Source organism: Trichosurus vulpecula, chromosome 4 (genome assembly GCF_011100635.1).
Source record: "Trichosurus vulpecula isolate mTriVul1 chromosome 4, mTriVul1.pri, whole genome shotgun sequence".
Classification (NCBI taxonomy): domain Eukaryota; kingdom Metazoa; phylum Chordata; class Mammalia; order Diprotodontia; family Phalangeridae; genus Trichosurus; species Trichosurus vulpecula.
Genome location: NC_050576.1, coordinates 150,751,369 through 150,775,901, shown reverse-complemented (window position 1 = coordinate 150,775,901; position 24,533 = coordinate 150,751,369). Strand labels below are relative to the sequence as shown.

Sequence of the window (24,533 nt, the reverse complement as noted above, 5' to 3'; positions counted from 1 at the left end):
AAACTGAGGATGAAAAGCTCTGAACATATGATTTACTTAAGCAATATCCATGAGTTAATGGGAGAGTCAAGATAGAAGCAGAGTTTGTCTTGAGTACCAGGGCAATTATCAAATCCTACTATAAATAACACTCTTTTATTATATTACAGCTGATTCAAATACATCTCCCTTTCTACACAGAACCACAGAATGAGATCAGTCATGTAATAAAGGACACGCATTTTATCTGTTCAAAATATTATGCATCAATATAGGTGAACCCAAAGTAAACTCAAGTACTGCTTTCCTCACAAAGTCACCTACTGGTTCTATCCTTACTCTCTCAAGTTTTGGATAAATCTCAAAGCAGAGTTCTTGAAAAGTATGTATGTATATATTTTATAAATTATATATAGGTAAATGTTCTTCATGTGAACGAACACTAGTTACTGTTATTACCTTGCTAACAGATAGCATTACTGCCGTAAGGTTCTCCATTGGAACCATTATTAGTGAAGAACATGGTTTATTTGATTGTCTCTAGTGCCCTTTCAGATTAGATCTGCATTCCAGAAAAGTTATGGCTCCTCCAGATGCTATTCACAGAAGGCACTGCATTAAATGAACTGAACCCTAAAATAATACATAGCCTCCAGAATTAGGTCTACAGCAATGAGAGGAAGATAAAACTAACCATCCATAAGAAAAATGAAGTAGATAAAAATAGCATATTGCCTAGATATGCAACATGTAACCATTCAAATCATAGTCAAATCATATTTCAGATGGATGATGAACTGGGCCAAACAATAAGCAGAAGAAGATAGCACTGGATTGCATTTGGGGAACTCGACAGAGCTTTCAATGATCCCAAAATGCTTGTTGTCACAAAAACCTATCTCTAATTGTCTCTAGTATCTTGGAAAAATTAGAAATGTGAATAACTTGAAAGGTAATGGAAACTCCATGGTGATCATCAGGAGGATAAATTATGTTGTTAACAGTAACTTGCACCCAAGATACAGTAGAAGATCAATTACTGAAGGCTGGTAATGTGGTGGAGGGATGGACAATCCAAATAATAACAATAATAATGGCTGACTTTTCTACAGTATTCAATATTTACCAAACATTGCACATGTCTGATCTTGCTGAGAAATTAAAAAAAAAAAAAAGAGGAAGATGCTTTCCCCCATCCTGTCTACTAAGTAGATCCTTTTTTGAGGATTTCTGAGAAAACATGTCAAAAATAGCACTGTGATGAAATCACAGATCCACAGCAACATCAGAGAGGCATGATACGGTCCACTTAGACCAGAGGTTGGCAAACTAAGATCTACAGACCAAATGCAGTCCCCGGTATATGGTTACTCTAAACAAAACATTCTCAAATGGCAATGCAAATGTTACTTAAGTAGCAAATACACAACTACTAATCTAAACACTTATATAGTTTAATTTGGCTACCATATCACCATTCCTATTTAATTTAAAAAAAAAGAGATCAGAGAAAGAAAACATACCTGTTGCCTATTATTGGGCATATAGGGTAGCATAGTGGACACATGAAACATTACTTCATAATCTTTATAGGTGGTATAGAGAGAATGGGTTCCTGTGGAATCAGCTGAAAATAAAATTCGATTACAAAACAAAGTCAGGAGAATACAAAATCTGTATCATATATTATTTAATACTGAGTATCACCATTGGCTGGAACTCCTTAGTTTTGAAACTTAGAAAATAGCATAATGCAATTAAACTGCTGACCACCTATCAAAAGACTCAGTTTCTCCATCTACTGTGCCTGTAGGCTCTGCCTTCTTCCCATTCAATCTCTACTTATCTATCTTGTATTTTTCTTGAACTTATGACTGGGGCATAGATAGGATATAGTAGGACAGTAGAGGGCTTTGGTGAGTGTGGAACCATGGGCACTGTTCTTCAAATGTACAAAAGGGTTAGGGACCCTTTCATGTGGCTAGGAGTCCCTAATACACTCAATACCTATTAAGACTGGCCTTTGCTATATAACTCTATTTATGATGAGTTCCCGACTGAAGGGTGGCTTATCCAAAGCTCAAGACGATGAATGAGGACTCCAAGTTATTCTAAATTATTTCATTGTGCAGTAAATGTTGTTACTCTTAAGATTGTTTTACCCTAGCCTCAGAATGAGTATGATAGTTATAACTAGTAGTAAATCAACAAGTCAAGATGGGGAAAATTAATTCAATATTTTGTACAAGAAACATGTGTGTGGGTATGTGTATGTATATTCAATAAACTGTGGTTTCTGGATTAATCATGATCATTTAATTCATCTCATCTGACTAATTCTATTGTTGTTCAGTTGTGTCCAACTCTTCATGACCCATGGACCATACTGTCCATGGAGTTTCTTTGCAAAGATATTAGAGTGGTTTGCTATTCCCTTCTCCAGTGGGTTAATTATGGGACTTGATAAAAATGAAAATACAAGGTAATCTATGACCCACTAGGACCATTTTAGAGACAAGTAAATGAAGGTATGGCCACTTTGCCCAAGAGCAGGCTGGGGAGAAAACAGAAACTAAATCTAAGAAATCTCCCTCTCATTCCTATTTTACCCACAACCTCCTATTCTCTACTTTTTTTGACAACAAGAAAGAAGCTGCTTTAACAATTGTTATTCAGCACCACCTGAAACAAAGACATTCTTTGTAAAGGCACTCAAGATACCAATCATCATAGATACAGATTACTTAAACATTCATGTAACCTTAATATTTTTTCTATTGTGTTCTCTATTATTCCATTGCAAAAGAACCATTTCTATGTTCACTTTTAAAATTTGTATAGAAATATATCTTGTACAATCTTTAGAGACTATGAAAATTATTCAAACGAGATGATTCATTGGCTAAAGGTTAGGGCTCAAAACAGAGGGATATTGATAAATCAGCTTCCAGATTGACATACATGCTATTTAATAATCTGCGCTATTGTCTAACTTTTAAAACCAGAAAGTATTTTCATCCTTAACTACTCATTAAATGGGAACAGCATATTTCTTACCTTTCATTGAAGTTCTTAGGAAGTAATATTCCATTTGGATTCTCTTGGCTAAGAGCTTTGAAATTGAACATTGGTTTGGAAGTGAGCAAGTACATTTATACTACAAAGATAAAAGCCCCTTCAATGAGGAATTGAATTACTTGGCTCACTCATAAATATGCTGAAGGTCACTGACGAGAATGGCCCAGGTATATTCAATTACTCCAACCACAACAGCCTCTTATTACAAAGGCTAAAATTTAGTAGGAGAATTACTGATGACAATTTAATAGTTTATGGTGAAAATTTTAGGCTCAAAAAATGGCAAAGAATGGAAAAATGTCCATTTTTAGAAAACCCAGTTTTATAATGTGGTTCCAAATGGTCTACCCAATGCATTATTGCAAAAAGAATTTCCCAAAGCTAAATATTCATGAAGTTTCTAGGGGAGAAAAAAGTGACATACTCTATTTGTAAACCCCATTGTCTGAATATTTCTATGCTGAGACATAACATACCGTGATTCAGTTTTGACAACCTGCCCGCTTTGCTGTTTTTAGAAGCTACATAACCTCCCTAATGGTCTATCTAGTTCAGACCCTTCCTTAGGAAGCAAAGCATATCTGTATCTTGGCATTGTGGTTAGAGTACAGGACTGGAAATGAGGAGGAATTGTGTTAGAATTCCATATCAGATACTCTGCACAATGCCTGGCACATATTTTCATTCTCTTACGTTTAATCTTATTAGAGAAACTTAAGATTTTTAAGTTACCTTCAGCTTTGTCAAGTCTGTTCTCATTTTACAGAGTAAAACAAGACTCAGACAAGTTAAATGACTAATTTAAGCAAGGACTAGAATCTAAGTCTATTTACTGTCAGGAGTCAGGTTTCTGTTATTCTTTGGACACATATTAGAAGTCATTATTCCAGGAATTATACTGTCACAATTTTTCTGCAATATATAGTTTCTCGAAGGAAGGATTATGTGTCACACTTTTCTGCATCACTGGTAATACCTAATGTGGTACATATATTTAGTGGGAGCTCAAAAATGTTCCTGGATTAGCTAATATAATAGCATTATGAAATTATGTTAAGATTTCAGGTTCATCCATAGCTATCAGGAGATTTCTTGGACCTCTACGGTAAAAGCGCATTCGGGCAATATGCTAAACTAACCTCACAGACCAGGGTGTTGAAATGATCTTTTGACCATTTTAGTGGTATCTTAATTTTAATTAAAAGTATTTTAATACCCACACTATTGGGTAGAGATGTATGGTGGAGTAGAAAGACACCAAAACTGTCAGAAAAAAAATTTTTAAATGTCTAAATTGATTAAAAGTGGAACTTTAATGATAGCCACATATCTTGCTACATTCAGCAATAGAGAATAAAGTACATTTGCTGCTTAATCTAGGAAGAGAATAGAAATAATTAATCATCATTAGCTGAACTTCTAGAATAAATAATGTTTAGAGGAAAAATGGAGCAGAGGAAAATAATAATAATAATGATAAATTAACTTTCCATCAAGATTTGCAAAGTGCTTTACATATATAATCATGTCATTTAAGCCTCACAAAAACCCTGAGAGGCAGGTGACATTATTATCATCCCCATTTTACAGATGAGGAAAGTAAGGATGAAAGAGGATTTGCCCAGGGTCAGAGAGGCAGAAAGTGACTAACATGAGATTTGAATCTAAGGCCTCCCTGTACCAGATTCAGTACTCTGTCTACACTATGCCATTCTGCTTCTCAAAAAACTAGCAGACTAGGAACTGGGAGACCTGGTTTAGTGCTTCCTTAGCAGCATGGCCTTGGAAAGAAGTCACTCTATATCTCCAGGTATCCATTTCCTACTGTGTAAAGCGGTGGTATCAAACTCTACTAAAAATGGGGCCCCTAGCCCATGTGGAAGGATTCCAACACATAACATATTGTCTTAGAAAACCACATAACAGCATTATCTATATTCTATTGTATTTTTATTTATTTTATTAAATATTTCCCAATTGCATCTTAATCTGGTTCTGGCCCAGTTCAGGAGTATCCTAGGCCCCAGTGCATGTGTTTGACACCTCTGAAGTAAATAAATTGGGTTACATGGTCTCTAAGGTGTCTCCTAGCTCTAAAAAGCTATGTGATTTGTTTGTACACATAGATGTTTCCATGTCATCTCTCTCATTAGACTATGAGATTTTAGAGAATAGGGACTTTTTTTTTGGTTTTGGTTTTCTCTTGTTGTTGTTGCCTTTCTTTGCATCCCTAGACCTTAGAACCACTAGCAAGTGCTCAATAAATGCTCATTGTTTTAGCTTTATTCAATGTTTGACTTTACTTGATTGCAATTTCTTTAATCCATGAACTGCTGTCTGTGGAATGTGTAAACAACCTAGAATCTTGGATAGGAAGGGACTCTAGATATAATCTGGTATCATCCATTTTTTTACTTGGTGAGGTCATAGAGGACTTTATAACTAGCATCTTTTTTGTTGTTGGTATGGAATCATTTCAGTCATGTCTAAACCACCCCCATTTGGGGTTTTCTCAGCAAACTGGAAAGGTTTGCCATTTCCTTCTCTAGGTCATTTTCCAGATGAGGAACAGGGGCTAACAGGGTTAAGTGACTTGCTCAGGGTCACATAGCTAGTAAGTGTCTGAGGTCAGATTTGAACTCCGGAAGGAGTCATCCTGATTCCAAGCTTACAGCTCTAGCTACTGCTCAACCTATCTGCCCATATCAAGCATCTGCACTGTGTTTTAATCTGATTATTCTAAGTGAAATAATTCCTGTAAAAACAGGCAAAAGAAAAACATGGTAGGGTGACTACAGCAAATAATTCTGTCCTAATGGAAACATTAGAAGAGTCTATCCAAAAAACCAACAATTCCTCGTCTTAAATAGGCTACTTCTTCAACAATACATGCTCTGAACAATAACAAAAAAATCTGTCATAGTTCACACTACAGCATGATCCAACTGCCTTATCATTACTTTACCCCCTCCCCCAATGCAAATGCAATTCCATGAAGAGAAACATTTACAGGGCTATGCATGTTAAACATTTTACAACCAGGAAGTAAATGTCCTACTTTTCCTTGTTACACATTTAATGGAAGTACAAGAGAAGAGATTTAAGACAAAGAAAGAGAATATTAAAACAGTTTTCACCAAACACAGAGATTTGGTCTGTTTGTAATGATGATATGCAGCCCAATCCCCTGAGGAATGGACTTTTTTTTTTTTGGCTCATCTAAGGAAATTTACACTCTTAAGCCTCCTCCTGTACTTCTGGGGTCAAGAACATAGGGCCATATGCTCCCAAGTGATGATTTATAAATGTGTCTAGTCCTGGAGACTTAAACTTTCACACATTCAAAACAACTTACTTTTAGTATCTAGCTGAGCTCGGTATTTGCTAAAACCTTTCAGCCGTACTCTTTGGCCCAGGAGATCCAGGAATTCTTCAAAAGCAGGTCCTGCTGTCTCATTGTTATACATCTCTTCCTCAGTGCCCTGGCCTGCTTTGCAATAAAGGATCCCAATCTTGTGTTGAAAGCTCAGCTGAAATGAAAAGAATTATAAAAAAAAGCAATTACTTGGCAAAGAGTGTCAGGCAGAATCTCAGAGTAAAATTAAAGCCACAGAAGCTTAGAATTATGTTTTCAGAAAAGCTAGCCAGAACAATCCCCAGAGGTAAGATGATAATCGGCTGTTAACGGACATGATGCTCCAGAAAAACACCATGAGAAAAAAATTCACGAGACAAAGACTGGAGGAGTATATTTTTTAAAGAGATAAAGAATATAATTGATGGCTACCTATGAGAATAGAAATGATGGCCACTTGTGATTAGCCACTTTCTCAAAAGGGATAGGCAGTTCATTTTGAGGCACCCAACCAACCATTCAGCATTCACAACTGTAGAAATAGTCATGCATACTCTGTGCTATAATTAGCACTATCTAATTGTCTTTTCTTTCAGGTCAAAACACAGGCTAGAAAGTATTTTCATAGACTATTAGCTTTGAAAAGCTTCTTGTACTTAGTCCTTAATGCTTTCTATGTCAGATTTTACACATGCACACACACAGATACACACACACATTGTGTGTGCCTGTATACAAGTGTGTGTGTGTGTGTGTGTGTGTGTGTGTGTGTGTGTGTGTGTATGTGTAAATTTAGGCCAGTATCACAAAACAGCAAACATCTAATCCATCCCCATTGCTTTTAACTTGTGAGAAAACTACAGGATTTGAGATAGAGAATGTCTTTCTACTAAGTTACACACCAAGGAAGAGTATTACTAAGTTTGGAACAAGATCCTCTGAGTTCAAATTCTGTGTTCTTTCCATTATACCAGGTTTCTATTGGTCTATGTTTGTGTGTGCCCAAACAAGCATAAAGCTGTAACAACTTCCATCGGGACAAAATATAGGGGTGTGTGTGTGTGTGTGTGTGTGTGTGTGTGTGTGTGTGTGTGTGTGTTTGTGTGTGTAACGGGGATGGCAGTGCAGAAAGAATAGCAAATCTTTTTTAACCTCCTAAAAATACCTTTGGTTACACAATAGCAATCATTCCTTATGTTTTTCAAAATCTTGAAAAGAAAACATTTGTTAAAGTATACAATATGTTACCAAGAAATTCAACTTTAATTGAAGAGTTCCTGCTGTAGATTTTTCAAACAGCCAATATTATGCCACGGTAGTAGTAACTATTTTCCTTAAGATAAGTAAGTGGCTCAAAATTTTTCTATAAGCATTCATTCTCTCTCTCTCTCTCTCTCTCTCTCTCTCTCTCTCTCTCTCTCTCTCTCTCTCTCTCTCCTCTCTCTCTCTCCCCCTCCCTCCCTCCCTCCCTCCCTCATTACGACTATAAATTTTGCTACCTGAACATCAGATTATCAATCATTACCAATTCCCATCAGATATCTATCCACAAAAACTCACATTTATTTTCAATCTATACAACATATCTTGGTTTAAAATTCACACTGAATAATACCAACAAAATATCTTAGTATGTTACTCATACCATTGAGCAACAAGATGATAAAAGCCTTTTTACCTACTTCATTACTTAGCAGTGGTAATGCATGGGAACTGTAGATATATATGTCTGAATAATTAGGAAAGTTCTACACAGAATAACCTTTGGCATATGGGACCCTATCCTAGGTCTTATGGGAAGATAGCATGTCTCCCTCTGCAGCACCCCCCCCTCGGAGAAAAAAAAGACATCTAGTCCTTACTATTATTTAAGGAGCTATAGTCAAAGCAGATTAAAAGCAATCCTTAAGAAACCTTCAGTCTGATCAGTATAACATAGTAAGTTCCCATTAACAGTCAAGGAACAGAGGTTGTCTGGGTGATTGATATTTTAATGAATTGAAAGTAACCAAGCTATGCAAGCTACCATGCAATAAAACATGTACCATACAGAGCTGACCACTACTGAGGAAACTGGGTGGTACAGCGGATAGGGTAGGAGTCAGAAAAATTTGAGTTCAAATCTAGCCTCAGACACTTACTAGATATATGACCTTGGGCAAGTCACTTAACCCCCATCTTCCTCAGTTTCCTTATCTTAAAAACGGGGATGATAACAGCACACTTATCCCAGGGTTGTTTTGAGGATTGAGATAAAATTTGTAAAGTACTTTGCAAACATCAAAGAGTTAAATAAATGCTAGCTATTTATTATTGTTACCACAGTACCTAAATACATATTAAACACTAACTTTCATAGAATTAAAATTTGATAACATATATTTTAGGTAAGAAATTATAGTACCACAGTTTTGGAGCTGGACATGGTGTTAGAGGTCATCTAGTCTAATCCTCAGCTAGATGGTGCAGTGGATAAAGGTCTGGGCCTGGAGTCAGGAAGACCTGAGTTCAAATCCAGCTTCGGATACTTGCTAGCTTTGTGACCCTGGGAAGTCACTTAACTCTGTTTGCCTCAGTTTCCTCATCTGTAAAACGAGTTGGAGAAGGAAATGACCAACCACTCCAGTATCTCTGGCAAAAAAAAACCCAAATGGGGTCATGAAGAGTCAGTTATAACTGAAAATGACTGAACAAGGGCAAAAAATGTCTAATCCTCTCATTTTATATAAAGTGAGGAAGCAGGGGCCCTAAGTGGTTAAGTCATTTCCCCAAGATCATAAAGGTAGTAAGTGTCAAGACTGAGTTTCGAATGATAATCTAATAATTTCAATAATCTAAACTCTCTTTGATGGCTTAAAACGCCCCAAGAAGGAAGTGAAGAAACTCAGGTTCTAATTCTGAGTTTCAATCAAGGAATTAAGAACTCTTAAGTCCCAACTATGTGCGAAGTTATGTTAAAACACTGAGGGTGCAAATACAAAGAATGAAACAAACCCCACTCACAAAAAACAACAAGTATTTATAAAACACATATAACCTAAGTCTACTCAGCGAATAAATACAAACATGTATGGGGTAGTTCAGGAGAGAAGGCACTAGCATTTGGGGAGAACAGGAAAAGTTTCATGCAGAAAATGGTGCCAGTGTCAAAACCAAAAAGTCAGTTCCATTTTCTTTGATGCCCTCTATCCCCTGTTTGGCCATGAATTGCTCTACTATCCATAGTCTGAAAGGTAATTTATTCCTTGCTCCTCTGATTTGTTTCTGCTATCATCCTGTAGGTCTCAATCGTGTATCCTTTGAAGCTTATCTTAGTATGAGGTATGATTTGTTGGTTTAGAGTTAGTTTCTAGCAGACCAAAATGCTTAAAGAGAGAAACTCTGCGAGTCAGAGGTAATGAGAAAGTACATTGTAGGCATGGGCGATAGGCACTGAGTAGCAGCATGACTATGACCATGTTATTAAAAAAAGAAAAGTTGAAGGAATTGATATGTTTAGGTTGGAGAAGAGATGATTTAAGAAGGACGTTATGGTTGTGTTTGAAGGGTTGTCTCATGGAGAAGGGAGTAGACCTGTCCTGCTTGGCCTGACAAGGCAGAAATAGGACCCAATGGGTAGAAAACGCAAAGAGTTAAGTAAATTTAGGCTTAATGTAAAGAGAAATGAACAATCAGAGGGAGCCAAGAGTTGAATGTGCTGCCTTGGGAGAAGCAGCGAATGCCTCACCCTGAATCTTCAAAGGCTGGATAACCAATAAGAGGGCAAATGGCAGAAGGCATTACTAGGATGGTGTGAGTGGGGCTGGAGGGCCTCTTACATCTCTCCCAATAGGGATTACGTGACATTGGATGTGTCATTTTTTCCCCTCTTAACTTCAGTTTCTTTCTCTATAAAATAAAGGAGTTGACCTAAATAATTTCTAAGGTCCAGTTCTAATATCCTAGGACTTATTTCATGATCTTGCAAATCCCTCAAGAGATTCTTATAATTTTCCATTAACTCTGACATAATGTTGATGTAGAATGTATGAAGGGAAACTGGATAAAAAAAAAATCCCCGATATTCATTTGTATGGGTTTCCACCTTCTTAGGAGTGGAGAAAATGACAAGTAAATACTACCTATACTCACTGTGCAGTTATCAAGATCATAGATAAAAGGGATTTATATCTACTGACGAATATGATTGAGGTAGATGCCTAACAATAATTAAATGGGATGTCATAAATTGCATATGTAACATGGAAACTTAAAATAAGAGTTAAAATCACATTTCTTTGGACAGAATTGGGTTTCTCAGACAAGTAATGCAAAAGCAATTCATTGCAACTAACGTTAAGTGCTGACTGTGTGCAAAGCACAATGCTAGACAGAGGGAGAAATACAATATGCCATGTTGGCAATCCACTACAATGACCTATCTCACAGTTATAATTTGGCAGAAATGGCTGCTAAAACTCTTCACGAAAAAATATGAATCCGGTCCATGAAATAAAATAGAGGCTCCCCCTAAGCACTTTTCTAAACCTTTTGGAAGTAATCCAATCTAGTATAATCAATGACTCAACTGCCTCTCTGGCACATCAGAGGGCAGCACCCTGCCTTTCCTGTTTCCATTCACCATCGGAGGCTACCACCCAGAGATTCTGGTTCTACTGGCTATCCATTGAGTAAGAGACTCAATTCAAGGCCCGACTTCCTAAGGCTAATAAACCTCAGGCTGAGCCTGAACATCTGAATATATGGGAGAAAAGCAAGGCTCACCCTTTTGCACTGACCTTTTAACGAGTTTTAAATGAATCATAGTGATTCCCACAGTCTTGGTGTGGGAGTAGCCTAAGGCTTATTGTACTGTTTCATAATAGAACAGCTTGATTGTCAAAATGCCAAAGTCCCTCCGTATTAAGTGCTATATGCACACAATGAGATGCATGGACAGAATGACCATCCAGTTCCATCTATTGCCTATGGTGGGGGAGGGGTGAGACAGGAAGGGGCACAAATTTGACATTATCATTAAGTTCTACTCCTAGGAAGAGAAGCAATTTCAGCTGGTCATATGGACAAGAAAGGAGAAAAAGATTATGAAAAGCTTCCTATATAAATACAAACCTGCTTTCATTCTTGGTTCAATCTCCTAAATGTTCCTTGCTCTTATATTTGTGTCCGGCTCACTTTCCATCTGCAGTGTCCATCCAACAAATATATACTGATGCACTCAATTGAGATTCTGTCAGTCTAAATACACGTCACAAACCGAATACAATGCATCCTTCCAGCACTTGATTCTTAGTGTGAATGACTAAAATGAGGTTTCAGATTGTTTTGCCTTATTGAGGTGGACTTTTACTAGTTTAATATATGCACAAGAAACAGCTTCCTTAAGGAGAAACTTCAAGGCTGCATTTTGATGTTGATATTACTAACTTTATTGTTAACAGAGTACTTTATATTAATAATCATTACCCTTTTCCTAACTCGCGCTGCATGGGCTGGAAGCAATAACCATATTTTATATCATTTTAACTGCAATTCAAATATATTCCACCACTTCATGGGATTCCTAATTCTCATTAATTTGGCCTTGAACCTGTAGGAGGCAACAGCAGCTAGCATTTATCTAGCATTAAGTTTTGCAAAGCACATCACATGTATCATCTCATTTGTTCCTCACAACCCTCTGGGGATAAGTGATATTATTATCCCCACTTTACAGATGAGGAAACAGAGGCTAAAAGAGGTTAAGTGACCTGCTCAGGAAAACACAGCTGAGACAAGTTTAGAACTCGAGTCTTTCTCACTCAAAATACAGTACTTTATCCACAGACTTCTAATGAATAAAATGCTTTTTAGTTGATTCATAATAACTACAGTATGAGCTTATATTCTCTAAATCTCTCAGTCAATTATATTATCAGGATGTAGTCTACTGAGGAAAGCAATTTGGGAAAACATGATGTCACTTTTGCAAGGATCCCCTCACCGTATGTGTATGACCCACCATTCTTTTGTTTTGTTTTGTTTTACCATGTACTTTCTTTTTTTCCCCAATTTTTAAAAACATTTTTATTTAAAGTTTTAAGTTCTAAATTCTATCCTTTCTTCTCTCCCTTCCCTCTCCACCTCCCTGAGATGGTAAGCAATCAGATATAGGTTATACACAGGCAATTGCGTAACACATTTCCACATTAGTCATTTTCTACAAGACAACTCAAATAAAAGAAAAAAAAAATGAAAAAAAGTGAAAAACAGCATGCTTCGGTCGTCCTGACTTATATTTTGCCATTAGACCCACATGGCTCTGGAGGAGAAAGTGAGGCTGGTGACTTTGCACAGCCCCCCTTCATTTAAATCCAATTCATTTGCAAGGTCTTCTTTGAGAATGAAGGACAGGTAGCAACAACAACAATTAACATTGGTTCTTTCTCTGGAGGTAGAGAGTATGCTTCATCACTAATCCTTTGGGATTGTCTTAGATCATTATATTGTTGAGAATTACTAAGTCACTCGTAATTCTCCATTGAGCAATATTGCTGTTACTGTGTACAATGTTCTCCTGGTTCTGTTCGCTTCACTATGCATCTAGTTCATGTAAGTCTTTCCAGGTTTTTTTGAAATCATCCTGCTTATCATTTCTTATAGCACAAAATATTCCATTACAATCATATACCACACCTTGCTTAGCCATTCCCCAATCCATGGGCTTCCCTTCGATTTCTGATTCTTAGCCACCACAAAAAGAATTGCTAGAAAAATAGGTCGTTTTACCTTTTTTTGCATGTCTTTGGGATGCAGACCTAACAGTGGTATTGCTGAATCAAAGGGTAGGCACAATGTTATAGCCCTTTGGGCATAGCTTCAAATTGCTCTCCAGAATGGTTGGATCAGTTTTTAACTCTACCAACAGTACATTAGTATTTTGGTAGAACATTTAAATATCTATCTTTAAAGTAACTTTTTTAAAAAAGTAACTTTTAAAGTAGATTTTTAAAAATAGTGATGAAAGTAATTAATAAGCCATGATATAAATACATTTTATATTGTAGACTGAAGAATTACATATACACACATATGTACATACACATATATGTAACTTTTAGCATAATGAGGTAGAGTCAATAGATGTTTTATTTATCTGCTATATTATCTGGGTTGGGAGGACAAGGCATGCAAACTTCTTGCATAAGTAAAACAAAACATGTTGCACTGGCCAGAGATATACTATGTTAGATCATGTTAACCAAAGAACATGAGAAGTCATAGACATTCAAGGAAACAAAAATATGTGAAGTTCTTAAAGAACGAACCAGTGATTACATAGAAAGCTTTTAAGTATTTCATGCCAATGCTACATAAGTCTTACAAATATATCAAAAGGAAAAGCACGTTAAACTCATCTAACCCAATCTAATCCAACCTACTTCAAAATTGAGCCCTATGTTCAACAATAATTCCTTGAATTTGGAGTTATAGTGGAGTAATTCTTAGAAATGCTTTGATGATCGAGTTCAAAGTTTCTGTGCTTAACCTAGCATAAAATAGTTGGGCACCTTTATTCTAAGCTGATCTAAAAATCCCACCGCTTTTGATTTTACCCATGGTTCTTTACTACAGTAGTTGGCCCAATAGCATTTCATTTCCAAAAGATAAAATCAACTAGACCAACTGGCCAAATGTTGTCCTTTCAATACTCCGAAGGGCAGGCCATGTGCCATCAAGCAGAGTCACAGGGGCCCCATGACTCATGGTTGGGGAAAATGGAACTGTCTCCAAAAGTCTGCTACTAAGGCAACAAGAACAGAAGCACACAATCTGAGGCATAAAAACCAGTGTGGTTTCTGTTACTTTCTACCCTTTGAACACAGAATCTAAGACACAAACCTTAAGTACTTTACAAGTCTGTCTTAAAAGATTGCTTCAAACTCATGCTCATGTCAGACAAAAAGCAAACGTATTTCATTATTCACGCTTTGTTAAAATATTTTACTCAATTGTTTCATGGAAATTTTATACAGTTTAGATGACTACCAGTGACAAAGAAACAAGAAAAACAAACAATAATACAGCTCTCTAATAGTATTTACAAGGCACTCAGATGATCATCTAAACTAGTCTTTCAGTATTTGAGTAACAAATAGGTTTGTTTCTGAAAGCTAAGTTACCTTCTTGACCTCAACAGATCACTGTATAGATTCACTCTGAATCTTAAGGTGCCTGCATCTAGTTTGCTCATAATAAATTGTTAACTCATTAGTCCAATTAGAATAATCAGTTTTAAAAATTCAGCCCATTTAAAACACCAAACATTCTGTGGTCCCAAAATTAGCTCTATGGCACCACACATGAATAAAGGAGTGTCAAATAATGAATACAACTTATTCTATTATAAAAGTGCACAAAGAATGTTACTTGTTTATCCTCTCATAGAAATTCTGAAAGTACTCACAACTGTAATCTTTTATGCTGCATTAATTTTTTTTTTAAAAAGAAGACAGTTAATTAAAAATACATTGAATATTTAGGCCAATACTTCAGGTACATAAGGTGCCTGGTCTGGAACATTAAAACCAGCCACTTCTCCTTTCCCATTATCCCCATTCTAGGTTCTCTTCACCTTTCCCAGAAACTATTACAAAAACTTCCTGTCCAGCTTCCAGTCTCTTCATTCCTTCTGACTACCACAGAATGATCAATCTTAAGCCTACCTTCCCCTTCTATTTTTAATGTCCCTAATATTCTTGCTAAACTATACTATTTGCTATTTGTTAAAATTTCTCTATGCTAACATTCTATGTTCAAAAGTTTGCTAATGCTGCTCCTCCAATCTCTTGCCCAATCTCTCCCTGTCAACATTTTATCCAGACTTGGAAGCTCATCTCAAATATCACCTCTTTCATATTACTTCTGAGGATTTCTCAAATATATCCTCGGAGACATAGGCTGAAGTCTCAGCTTGCTTTGCTTTGGACTAGGTCAATAACAGTATCAATATTAATAATGATGATGATGGGATTTATACAGTGCTTTAAGGTTTGCAAAGTGCTTTACAAATATCTCATTTGAAACAGCCTTTCATTATAGATTCCTTTTCTGATAAAGGGGAGGGGAGATGGGAATAAGCATTTATATAGCACCTACTGTATGTACCAGGCACTGTGCTAAGCCATTATCTCATTTGACCCTCACAACAACTCGGGGGTGTAGAGGCCATTTTACTTTTGAGGAAACTGAGGCAAATGTAAGTTAGATGACTTGCCCAGGGTCACGTGGCTACTAAGTATCTGAGACCAAATTTGAACCCAGGTCTTCCTGTCTCCACTCCCAGTGCTCTATCCACTATGCTATCTAGCTACCTACTTGCCCTCTGTAGACTTAGATATACACTGAGCTCCAGGGCAGAGAAAAAAGAAAATACAAGTTGCCTAGGTCAAAGGAAGATGAGGAGATAAAGATAAGCTAGAATTGAACCATCCCCCGTCCCACCCCCCAAGTCCCCTTTGCTCTTGCTTTCCCAGCAGGTTAACACACTGGTAGAGTCCATATGAAACACCCGTCAGACATGGCACTGGGTCCCCCACACAGCTCCTTCTGTACTTATTCCTGCTTGCCGAAGGAAACCTAGGACAGATCCACTTGTTGCCAATCCTAACTGCAGTCCTATTGGACTGTGCAGCCCAGCTCATCTCTTCCACTATTAGACACCACCCTCCTTTTCTCCTTACTACACTCTCAACTGAAGGCCAGTTCTAGACTCTAGAAATGGCACAATTCCTGATTAAAAACAGCTCTGGCTATTTCGCCACACCCTTCTTTTTCATGGCTCCTCTGAGTTCCCTACCACCCCAGAACCAAGGGTAGATTCTGACAGATTCTAACCCTGAACACCCTGCAGGGTGACCAGAATGCCTCTTTGACATTCTCTAGGCACCCATTCTCCTGCATATAAGACACAAGAAATCTTTCCCAATCTCAGTAACTGGACAGGACCTCTTCCTCAAATGAACTCCTATTCACATATATTCATTCTTTTATAGAATTAAGTACAACAATAGTGGTACCTAGCATTTATATAAGCATTTTAAGTTTGAAAAGTGCTTTACAAACATTATCTCATTTTGTCCTCACAACAACTCTAAGAGGGAGGTACTATTTATTATTATCCACATTTTACAGAATACTCTGAAGTTCATAGATTGGACCACAATAGGTCCCTACCCAAGCTCCACTTAATGGCTGTATTTTGGGCCCTCCTGGCTTAGAGTGAAAGTCAATGGTAACTGTTTCTCTTTGCTACTGCAACCCTAAGGGTCTTCACCTCCCAGCTAGATATATTTTTTCTTTTTTTTCTAATTAAAAGGGCCATCTCTTCACTCACTTCTTAAAGAGGCCTATTCATTGAACGGTCATTACCTCACTCTAGGTGAGTACATGAAAAGACTTTAGCCTAAAAGGGCCAGGATCTCCCACTGTATCCTGGGCCATCTCTAGTCATCTTGATGAATATCTGGTCACTGGATGCAGATGGCTCTGGAGGAGAAAGTGAGGCTAGTGACCTTGTACTGCCCTCCCTCACATCAAAATCAACTGTAAGTTATGTCATCATTTCCCTGATGCCATGGTCCTATTCAAAAATGCAGGACAAACACAACATTTTACAGATAAGGAAACAGGGATTAAGTGATTTGATTCAAACTCAGGTATTCCTAAGTCCAGGTCCTATCCTCTATCCAAGCCTATTTAAACATTTACACTGGTGATCCCTTCAGCATTTCTTAAACTGTGGGTGGTGACCAATAGTTTAAGGAGCACTGCACAGTGTACCACCTGAGTTCATGGAGGGAGAAAAAAAGACCACTGCATTTTTATCTTTGCAGTCTGAGCACCTAGCATGGTAACACTACACAAAGTAAATGAATGTCTACACATGTTCACCAAATTAGATGTGTACACTTGCTGTAACTTTCAAACTGGATTATAAGCTTCCTCAGGTCAGTGTCTGTCACTGTCATTATTTTTGCTATTCCTGTCCAACACAGTTCCTTATACATAGTGGGAAAAAATTTAATGAATGAATTTAAGAAAGTCAATCTCAATAAGTTCAGAACTGCAAGGCGCAGACCACATTCTCATCAGTGGAAACTGGCTGACCTCCCAGCAACCTGTATGAAGGGACATATGCCACCATACAGCAGCAGAAGGTGTCCTAGACTGTGATCGTAGCATGTCCGTGTATTAAAATGACAAAATATTTAGGAGGCAGCAGGAGGAGGGAGGGAGGAGAAAGAAAAACAAACCATGACTGACTTACCCCTTGTTCATCAAGCTTGAGTAGCTGTTCAGAGACTTTGGGGGAGTTCAAAGCCTGCCTCAGGCACTGAATGCTCAGCTCCGGGACGACATACTCGAGAACCTCTTTGAGAGGCAGCCCTCGTGCTGTGCCATGTCTTGCCGTGGAAGGTATGGCATCTTCTAAAATTGCTCCTCGAAGAGTTGTAAGCTGTGGGGGGACAGCGTGAGACTTTATTGAATATTTATAGCAGTAACACTTGGCCAGCCATCACTTTTAAAGTATAATTTTAGTCCTACATACACATCAAAAGTATCGGTAGAGAAAGGCTGTCATTACTTGGAAGGGGACAGGAGTGCGTAAAGCATCTCCCAGCTCCTTTCCCCCACATCCCTTGGAGCAAGAGAAAAGTCAACAACCAAAACAGCACATTAAGACAGCAATAGCAAATGTCTAAGGAGAGTAAGTCAGGCTAATCAGCAGCAGCAGGCAGGAGGGATGAAGTGGGAGGCGGAGGAGACCTGGTTCAGGCACAATTCTGTGCTTCCTTATGAAGCACCTGGGGCAACTACCAACCCCGTGTCTCCTCCATAATTTATCTTTCTCCCCTCTCCTCTTTTTCTCAGTAACTCTTCCTATTCTTTAGATCTACTTGAGATTTCCAGTGGCACCTGCTAGCTGGTTACACACAGAGCTAAAGAGATTAGTGAAACCCATCTTATAAAATCTGATCCCAAATATACAGTAATAGCCATATTTCAAACTAATCTCTAATCGGAATATATCTTCTTGTTATAAAGCAACATAAAAGAAAGAGTACTAGATTGGGAGTCAGGAGAAACTGAATTGCAACTTCCTATCTCAGGCACAAACTAGCTATGTGACCTTAGACAAGTTACTTAAACTTTCTTCATTTAAATGTCATTTGTAAAATGAAAGGACTGAATTAGTTGACTGTGAATCTACTAGTATGTAGAAGATGGGAACAGGCTTATGATCTCATTGATATAGGGAACTCTAGATGAGGTCGCAGCCTTCATCTACCAATTCAGGGGAGCTTTTTTACTGAAACAGCACCACAGTGTTGCCTAGGGAACAGAGAGGTTAAGGATCTTGCCCAGGGTTCAAAAGCCAATAGGGGTCAAAGGTTGTACCTTAAACTCACGTCTTCTTCCTAGCTCCAAGGCCAGTTCTCTACTATGCCATCTCTCAATAATATACATATCACTTGTAATATGAGTCTTTACAGAAAAGGAGCTGTATGTTATGATCACAAGAGGGCTTAGAACAATGGGGATCCGAAATATATAGTGTGGCAATATATGTATGTACTAATGCTGCATGAGACTACAAAAGGATACCACAAAATTATTTCACATGTAGATTTCTAAATTTAGCTCATTCCATTCCAAAATCTCACCACTAAAATTAAATTAAATAGATCTTAGATTGCCCTATGAGAACAGGACCCAATGCAGGGAGCAGGTCTAATTCTTAACTAATAAATACAAACTCACTGTAAGGTCATTGTATGGTATTATTTCTGTAGTAACTGTAGTAATAATCACTAAAAGTGTGAGACACATTTGGGTTCTTACATAAAAATATATAGTTGGAATGACCGCTCTGGCAAAACCCTCTGAGAATATGGTTTTCACTATTGTGGGCTACCTATTTTCACCTGCTGTGGTTTAAAATCATCTTAATCCGGTTTTTGCATATATCCTGTCTCTTTAGCATGTCCCAAATCCTCTCTGCCTTTTGTTCTGTCCTACCACATAAGGCAGCAATCAAAATCGTTATTCCTTAACACCCATGGAGTTATACACATGTAATAGTTGTTAAAATTATTCCTTTCAACTACTGTGTGAAATAGGTGAGTGGTGTAACAGAGACTGTGTAAGCACAAAATCTTTGAATAATTTAAGAATAGAGAAGAGACTACAATTCAAGAACACTACAGGGTGTCCCTAAAGTCTGGACACAGGCAAAAATGCATATTTTGAAATATTTGGAATATTAACAGGCCTCAGCCCCCTTGACTTCTTTTTCTGGGGTATGCTAAAGGAGAAGGTGTATTCAATGAAAATCAAGGATGCAACACACTTGATTGAACGCATAAAAATTGAATGTGCTAAAATTGATGGCAATGTGGAGTTATTGCATCGAGTTCATGTGAATCTTGCAAAGCTCATCAACCTTTGCATCACAAATGATAGAAATCACATTGAAGATGTTATTTGTTAACATTCCAACTAAATAAAATGTTGTTGAAAATTTCATTCATTTCATTTCTTGAAAATATGCATTTTTGCCTATGTGTCCAGACTTTGGGAACGCCCTGTAGAATTCCCTTTGGGATAAAGGCCTAAGAGGTTTTTTTATTTGTTTTTCATTTTTTTTTAAACAGCCTCTCAACCCAAAGATAATATATGGAGAACAGAAATACCTCACTGGTCCTGAAAGCTACCCGATAGTTGAATTGGGACCCTTCTTTTTCCTTAGTTTCTTCAAGCTTCTCTCTCCGGATGCTTACTGCGACAGGGCCCAGATTTTCATCTATTCCAAAGTAGTTTTGGTGCTCTGTAACAGAAGAGAGCAGGTGTTCAAAAGAAACCAAAAAGAATGAAGAGGCAGGCCATTGGGCTATCTCTGCAACCAGCAACCTCTTTGGTAGCTGCCTTGGGTATGCAGTGGCTGTCCAACATGTAGAAGATTAAGTTCGTAGGCTTACAACAGAGATATGCAAACACAAACTACCTAAGACTTCCTTTGTAGGAAGCAGGGAATCATCAGCAGGAGTTCCACAACCAATTCTTTTTTATTGAGATTTAAAATTGAAACTCAGTACATCATTCATCATTAACAGGCACCCTATATTCCAGGCCTGCACAACCTGCATCCCACCGGCTGCTTACAGCCTATGGGAACACCAAAGGATTTCAGGTGGCCTGTGAAAAATGTAGGGGATGTCTTCCTCTACATTTTTTGAGGGCTGCCCAAAATCCTTTGGTATGCTGCAGGTTGTATAGGTCTGCCATATTCTAAAGATTTAAGAACAGACAAAAATAATTAATAAAAAATTGTCCTAGCAAGAAGTTTAAAATAAAGAGTAGCAAAATTACCTACAACATAGTAAAATGAATTAAATGGGCCTCTTTATGAGCCAGTCCTCTCTTTGGCAGAAACTGCTAGACCATTAAGTCTCTGAATCACAAAATCTTATTCTGGAAGGGATCTTTAACAGTCAGCTTGTCCAACTTCCCACCGGGGCAGGAACCACCTCTATAGCATTCCTGGTAAATGGTTATCCAATCTCTCTTTGAACATTACCTGAGAAAGGGAGTTTACCTTAAGGAAGCCACCTCAAGGTAGCCTCTTGAATTTTTAGAGCACTTTAAGAAATTAGAAAGTTTTCTCTTATATTGCAGTTCAAACAATTAGTTAAAAACCGATTTAGGAGCCATTTGGTACCAGGTACCACGACAGGCACTCGGGGTACAAAGGTGAAATAAATTAGTGCTTAACCTAGAGGAGCTTTCAATATAATGGGATAAGACAGGTGACCCAAACAACTGGGATATAGGGCAGATGCAGTAAGTACAAAGAAGATGTATAAAGGGCTTTAATGTGAGAAGAGAGAAACCATTTTTTTCCCTTTTGGGGTGAGAGGAATTGGGAAAGGTTATTTATATAGCAAGTGTTACGTGAGCTGGGCCTTAAAAAGAGGAGAACTCAAACATGGGAATGAGACAGGAGCAGGGAGAGGAGACTGAATTCACCATATCATATTGAATGGAGGTGAAGGGTGGGTTAACAGAGAACTGTGAACAGTCTAGTTTGGCTGCAAGGCAGAGCATATGAAGGGGAGAAGTTTGAAATAAACCTGTGAAGATAGCCTTGAACCAAATTCTGCTGAGTCACGAATGCCAGAATAAGAAGTTGGTCCTATATGGGGTATAAGCAGTAGAGAACCACTGAGAGTTTTCATGCAGAGGAACTAAGTGATCAGTACATTAAACAGGCAGCTTTATGAAGGATAGACTGCAGAGGAGAAAGAAAAGCACCAGTTGGGTGCAATACACCCAGATCCTGAAGGCTACCTTCCTGTACCTTCAACTCACTGGCCCTGCAGGAAGCAGCAACATGGTCTTGTCTGTCTTCAATACCACAGCCTCTGAAACATTCAAAGTCAAGAATCACCTTTTCCCTAAGAAATTCTTTGTCCAAGTTTAATATCCTCAGTTTTCTCTTCTGCTTCTCATTTTCTGTAATTTCTAAAACTTCTCCATCCTGGTCAACCTCCTCTAAGTACATTTTAGTTTGTTAATATGTGTCCCACTTAAAATGTGTTACAGAAAAATCAGCAAGGTATTCCAGACTTGGCCTATGACTGAAAACAATGGGACCATCATCACCTTGGCTCGTAATGAATTTGTAGTCAATTAAAACCCCCCAAGGTCTTTTCATATGAACTGTTGCCATACCAGTTCAGTCTCATATGTGTGTATATGTATATATACATATATGAATTGATTTTTTTAACCTAAGCATAGAACTTCACATTTATACATGCCGAAATTTTTCTTATTGATCTATCATTCCAGCTGAGATGTTTTTAATTTTAAAAATGGAAAAAAAACAGATTATTTTGAAGATAATACTTGTTACAAAATTTCCTGGTTATGCTAATGGTTTTCCTCTCTCAATCTCTGAAGGAATGATCAAATTATTAAGAAAAAAAAAAACAAAAGATTCATTTCAGAAAAATAACATCTACACAAATTCAAGTAGACATTATTTGTGGCAGCTAATGAATAAAGACTAGAAATTCTTAAAAAAGCAATTAATTTACTTAATACTTTCAACAAAGTGGAATTAATATTGGCATTATTTTCTAGGAATGAAATTAGGCCTAGATATAAGAACCATGTAAATTATTTCAAGAACTGAAAAATAAATTACCTACTTAGTAAAGGTTTGGCCTTATATAGCATATAACCCAAAAGTCCTTTTAAAAAATGGGTGAAGGGCCAAGATGGTAGAGCAGAGGAAGGAACTCACCCACACTCTCCTCAAGTACCCTTCAAACAACTTTAAAATAATGCCTTAAGTAGAATCCTGGAGCGGCAGAGCCAACAAAAAGTCAGGGTGAAACAATTTTCTAGACTATGGCAACTTAGAAGGTTGGCAGGAAAGGTCTGTCACACTAGGATGGTGGTCGGGCCCAGAGCACAGCTTGGGCTGCACCGTGGCAATGCCAGCTGCAGGCCTTAGAGGTGGCTGCATCAGCTTCAGGAGCTCTCAGCCTATGGACAGTAAGGAAGTAAGGCAACTGGTCACAGAGAGATTTGCAGGGGACCCTTTGCCAGTTCTGGGTTCAAGACCCTGTTCCATTGCCCACACACAGTGCCAGCCTGCAGTTCCAGGGTGAAGTAAAGCACTAGCCTCTGCAGCTACAAGGTAGCAGGGACACTGGTCACAGTTCCACGGTGGAGGAGAGTGTTTATGGTCACTCACAAGGAAGCAGAGGGCCTGGTCTCAGTTCCAAGACAGAAAGGAGCAGCAGTACTTCTGGCTGGCCATGGGAGAGCAAAGGCTGAGTCACAGTCACCAGGTTCAAAAGGAGAGATAACACATGTGGCTGGAGGGGAAAAAGGTCCTTTCCTGGGTAAAGTTCAATGCAGGAGAACAGTAACCACACCTCTCCTTAGATTATACCACCTTGGAAGCACTTAAAACTTACAGTGCCCCGCCCCCCACCCCCAAACTAGCTCTGAAAACAGCAGTACGAAAAACCTAATGCTTAAGACAAGTGACCCGTACCTGTCCTCTCCTTAAAGAGGAGTCTAACTTTAACACAAAATTGAAAGTCAAGAAATAAACTGGAAAATTGAGCAAAGAAAAACAACAGCAAAGAATTTGACTCTTTCCAAAAAGTTATTATGATAACAGGGAAGATCAAAACAGAAACTTAGAAAATGACGAGGTAAAACAATCACAAGCAAGGCCTCAAAGAAAAAGAATTGGAATTGGATTAGAAACAAGCCCAGCATGAAGTCCTAGAAGAGCTCAAAAAGGAATCTGAAAAATCAGAGAGGTAGAAGAAAAATTGGGAAAAGAAATGAGAGTGATGCAAGAAAATTACAGAGAATTAACAGCTTGGTAAACACACACACACTCACACAAATACCAAAGTCAATAACAGCTTATAAAACAGAATTGGCCAAATAGGCAAAGAGGTACAAAAATCCATTGAAGAGAAGAACTCCTTAAAAAGCAGAACTGGTAAAATGAAAAAAGAGGTACAAAAATTCACTGAAGAAAAGAACTCCTTAAAAAGTAGAACTGGTTAAACAGGAAAAGTGGTACAAAAACTCACTAAAGAAAATAATTCCTTAAAAATTAGAAGTGGGCAAGTGGAAGCTAATGACCCCACAGGACACCAATAAACAATAAAAGAAAGTCAAAAGAATAGGAAAAAATGGAAGAAAATGTAAAATACCTTACTGGAAAAACAAGTGACCTGGGAAATAGATCAAAAAGAGGTAATTTAAAAACTACTGGATTACCTGAAAGCCATGATCAAGAAAAAAGCCTAGGCATCATATTTCAAGAAATTGTCAAAGAAAACTGACCTGATACCCCAGAACCAGAGGGTCATATAGAAACTGAAAGAATCCACTAATCACCTTCTGAAAGAAATCCCAAAATGAAAACTCCCAGGAATATTATAGCCAAATTCCAGAGTTCTCAGATAAAGGAGGAAATATTACAAACAGCCAGAAAGAAACCCTTCAAATTCCATAAGATCACACAAGATTTAGCAGCTTC

At 37.8% G+C, this 24,533-nt stretch overlaps 1 protein-coding gene across 1 annotated transcript in view; it reads right to left on the bottom strand.

The window, feature by feature from the left end:
• SIPA1L2 (signal induced proliferation associated 1 like 2) overlaps positions 1-24,533 on the bottom strand; it is a 117,308-nt gene that overhangs the window by 75,841 nt on the left and 16,934 nt on the right. Inside the window, 4 exon segments of the mRNA XM_036756506.1 lie at positions 1,503-1,606; positions 6,413-6,587; positions 17,721-17,909; positions 20,149-20,282. Of these exon segments, the coding sequence (XP_036612401.1) occupies positions 1,503-1,606; positions 6,413-6,587; positions 17,721-17,909; positions 20,149-20,282 (602 nt within the window).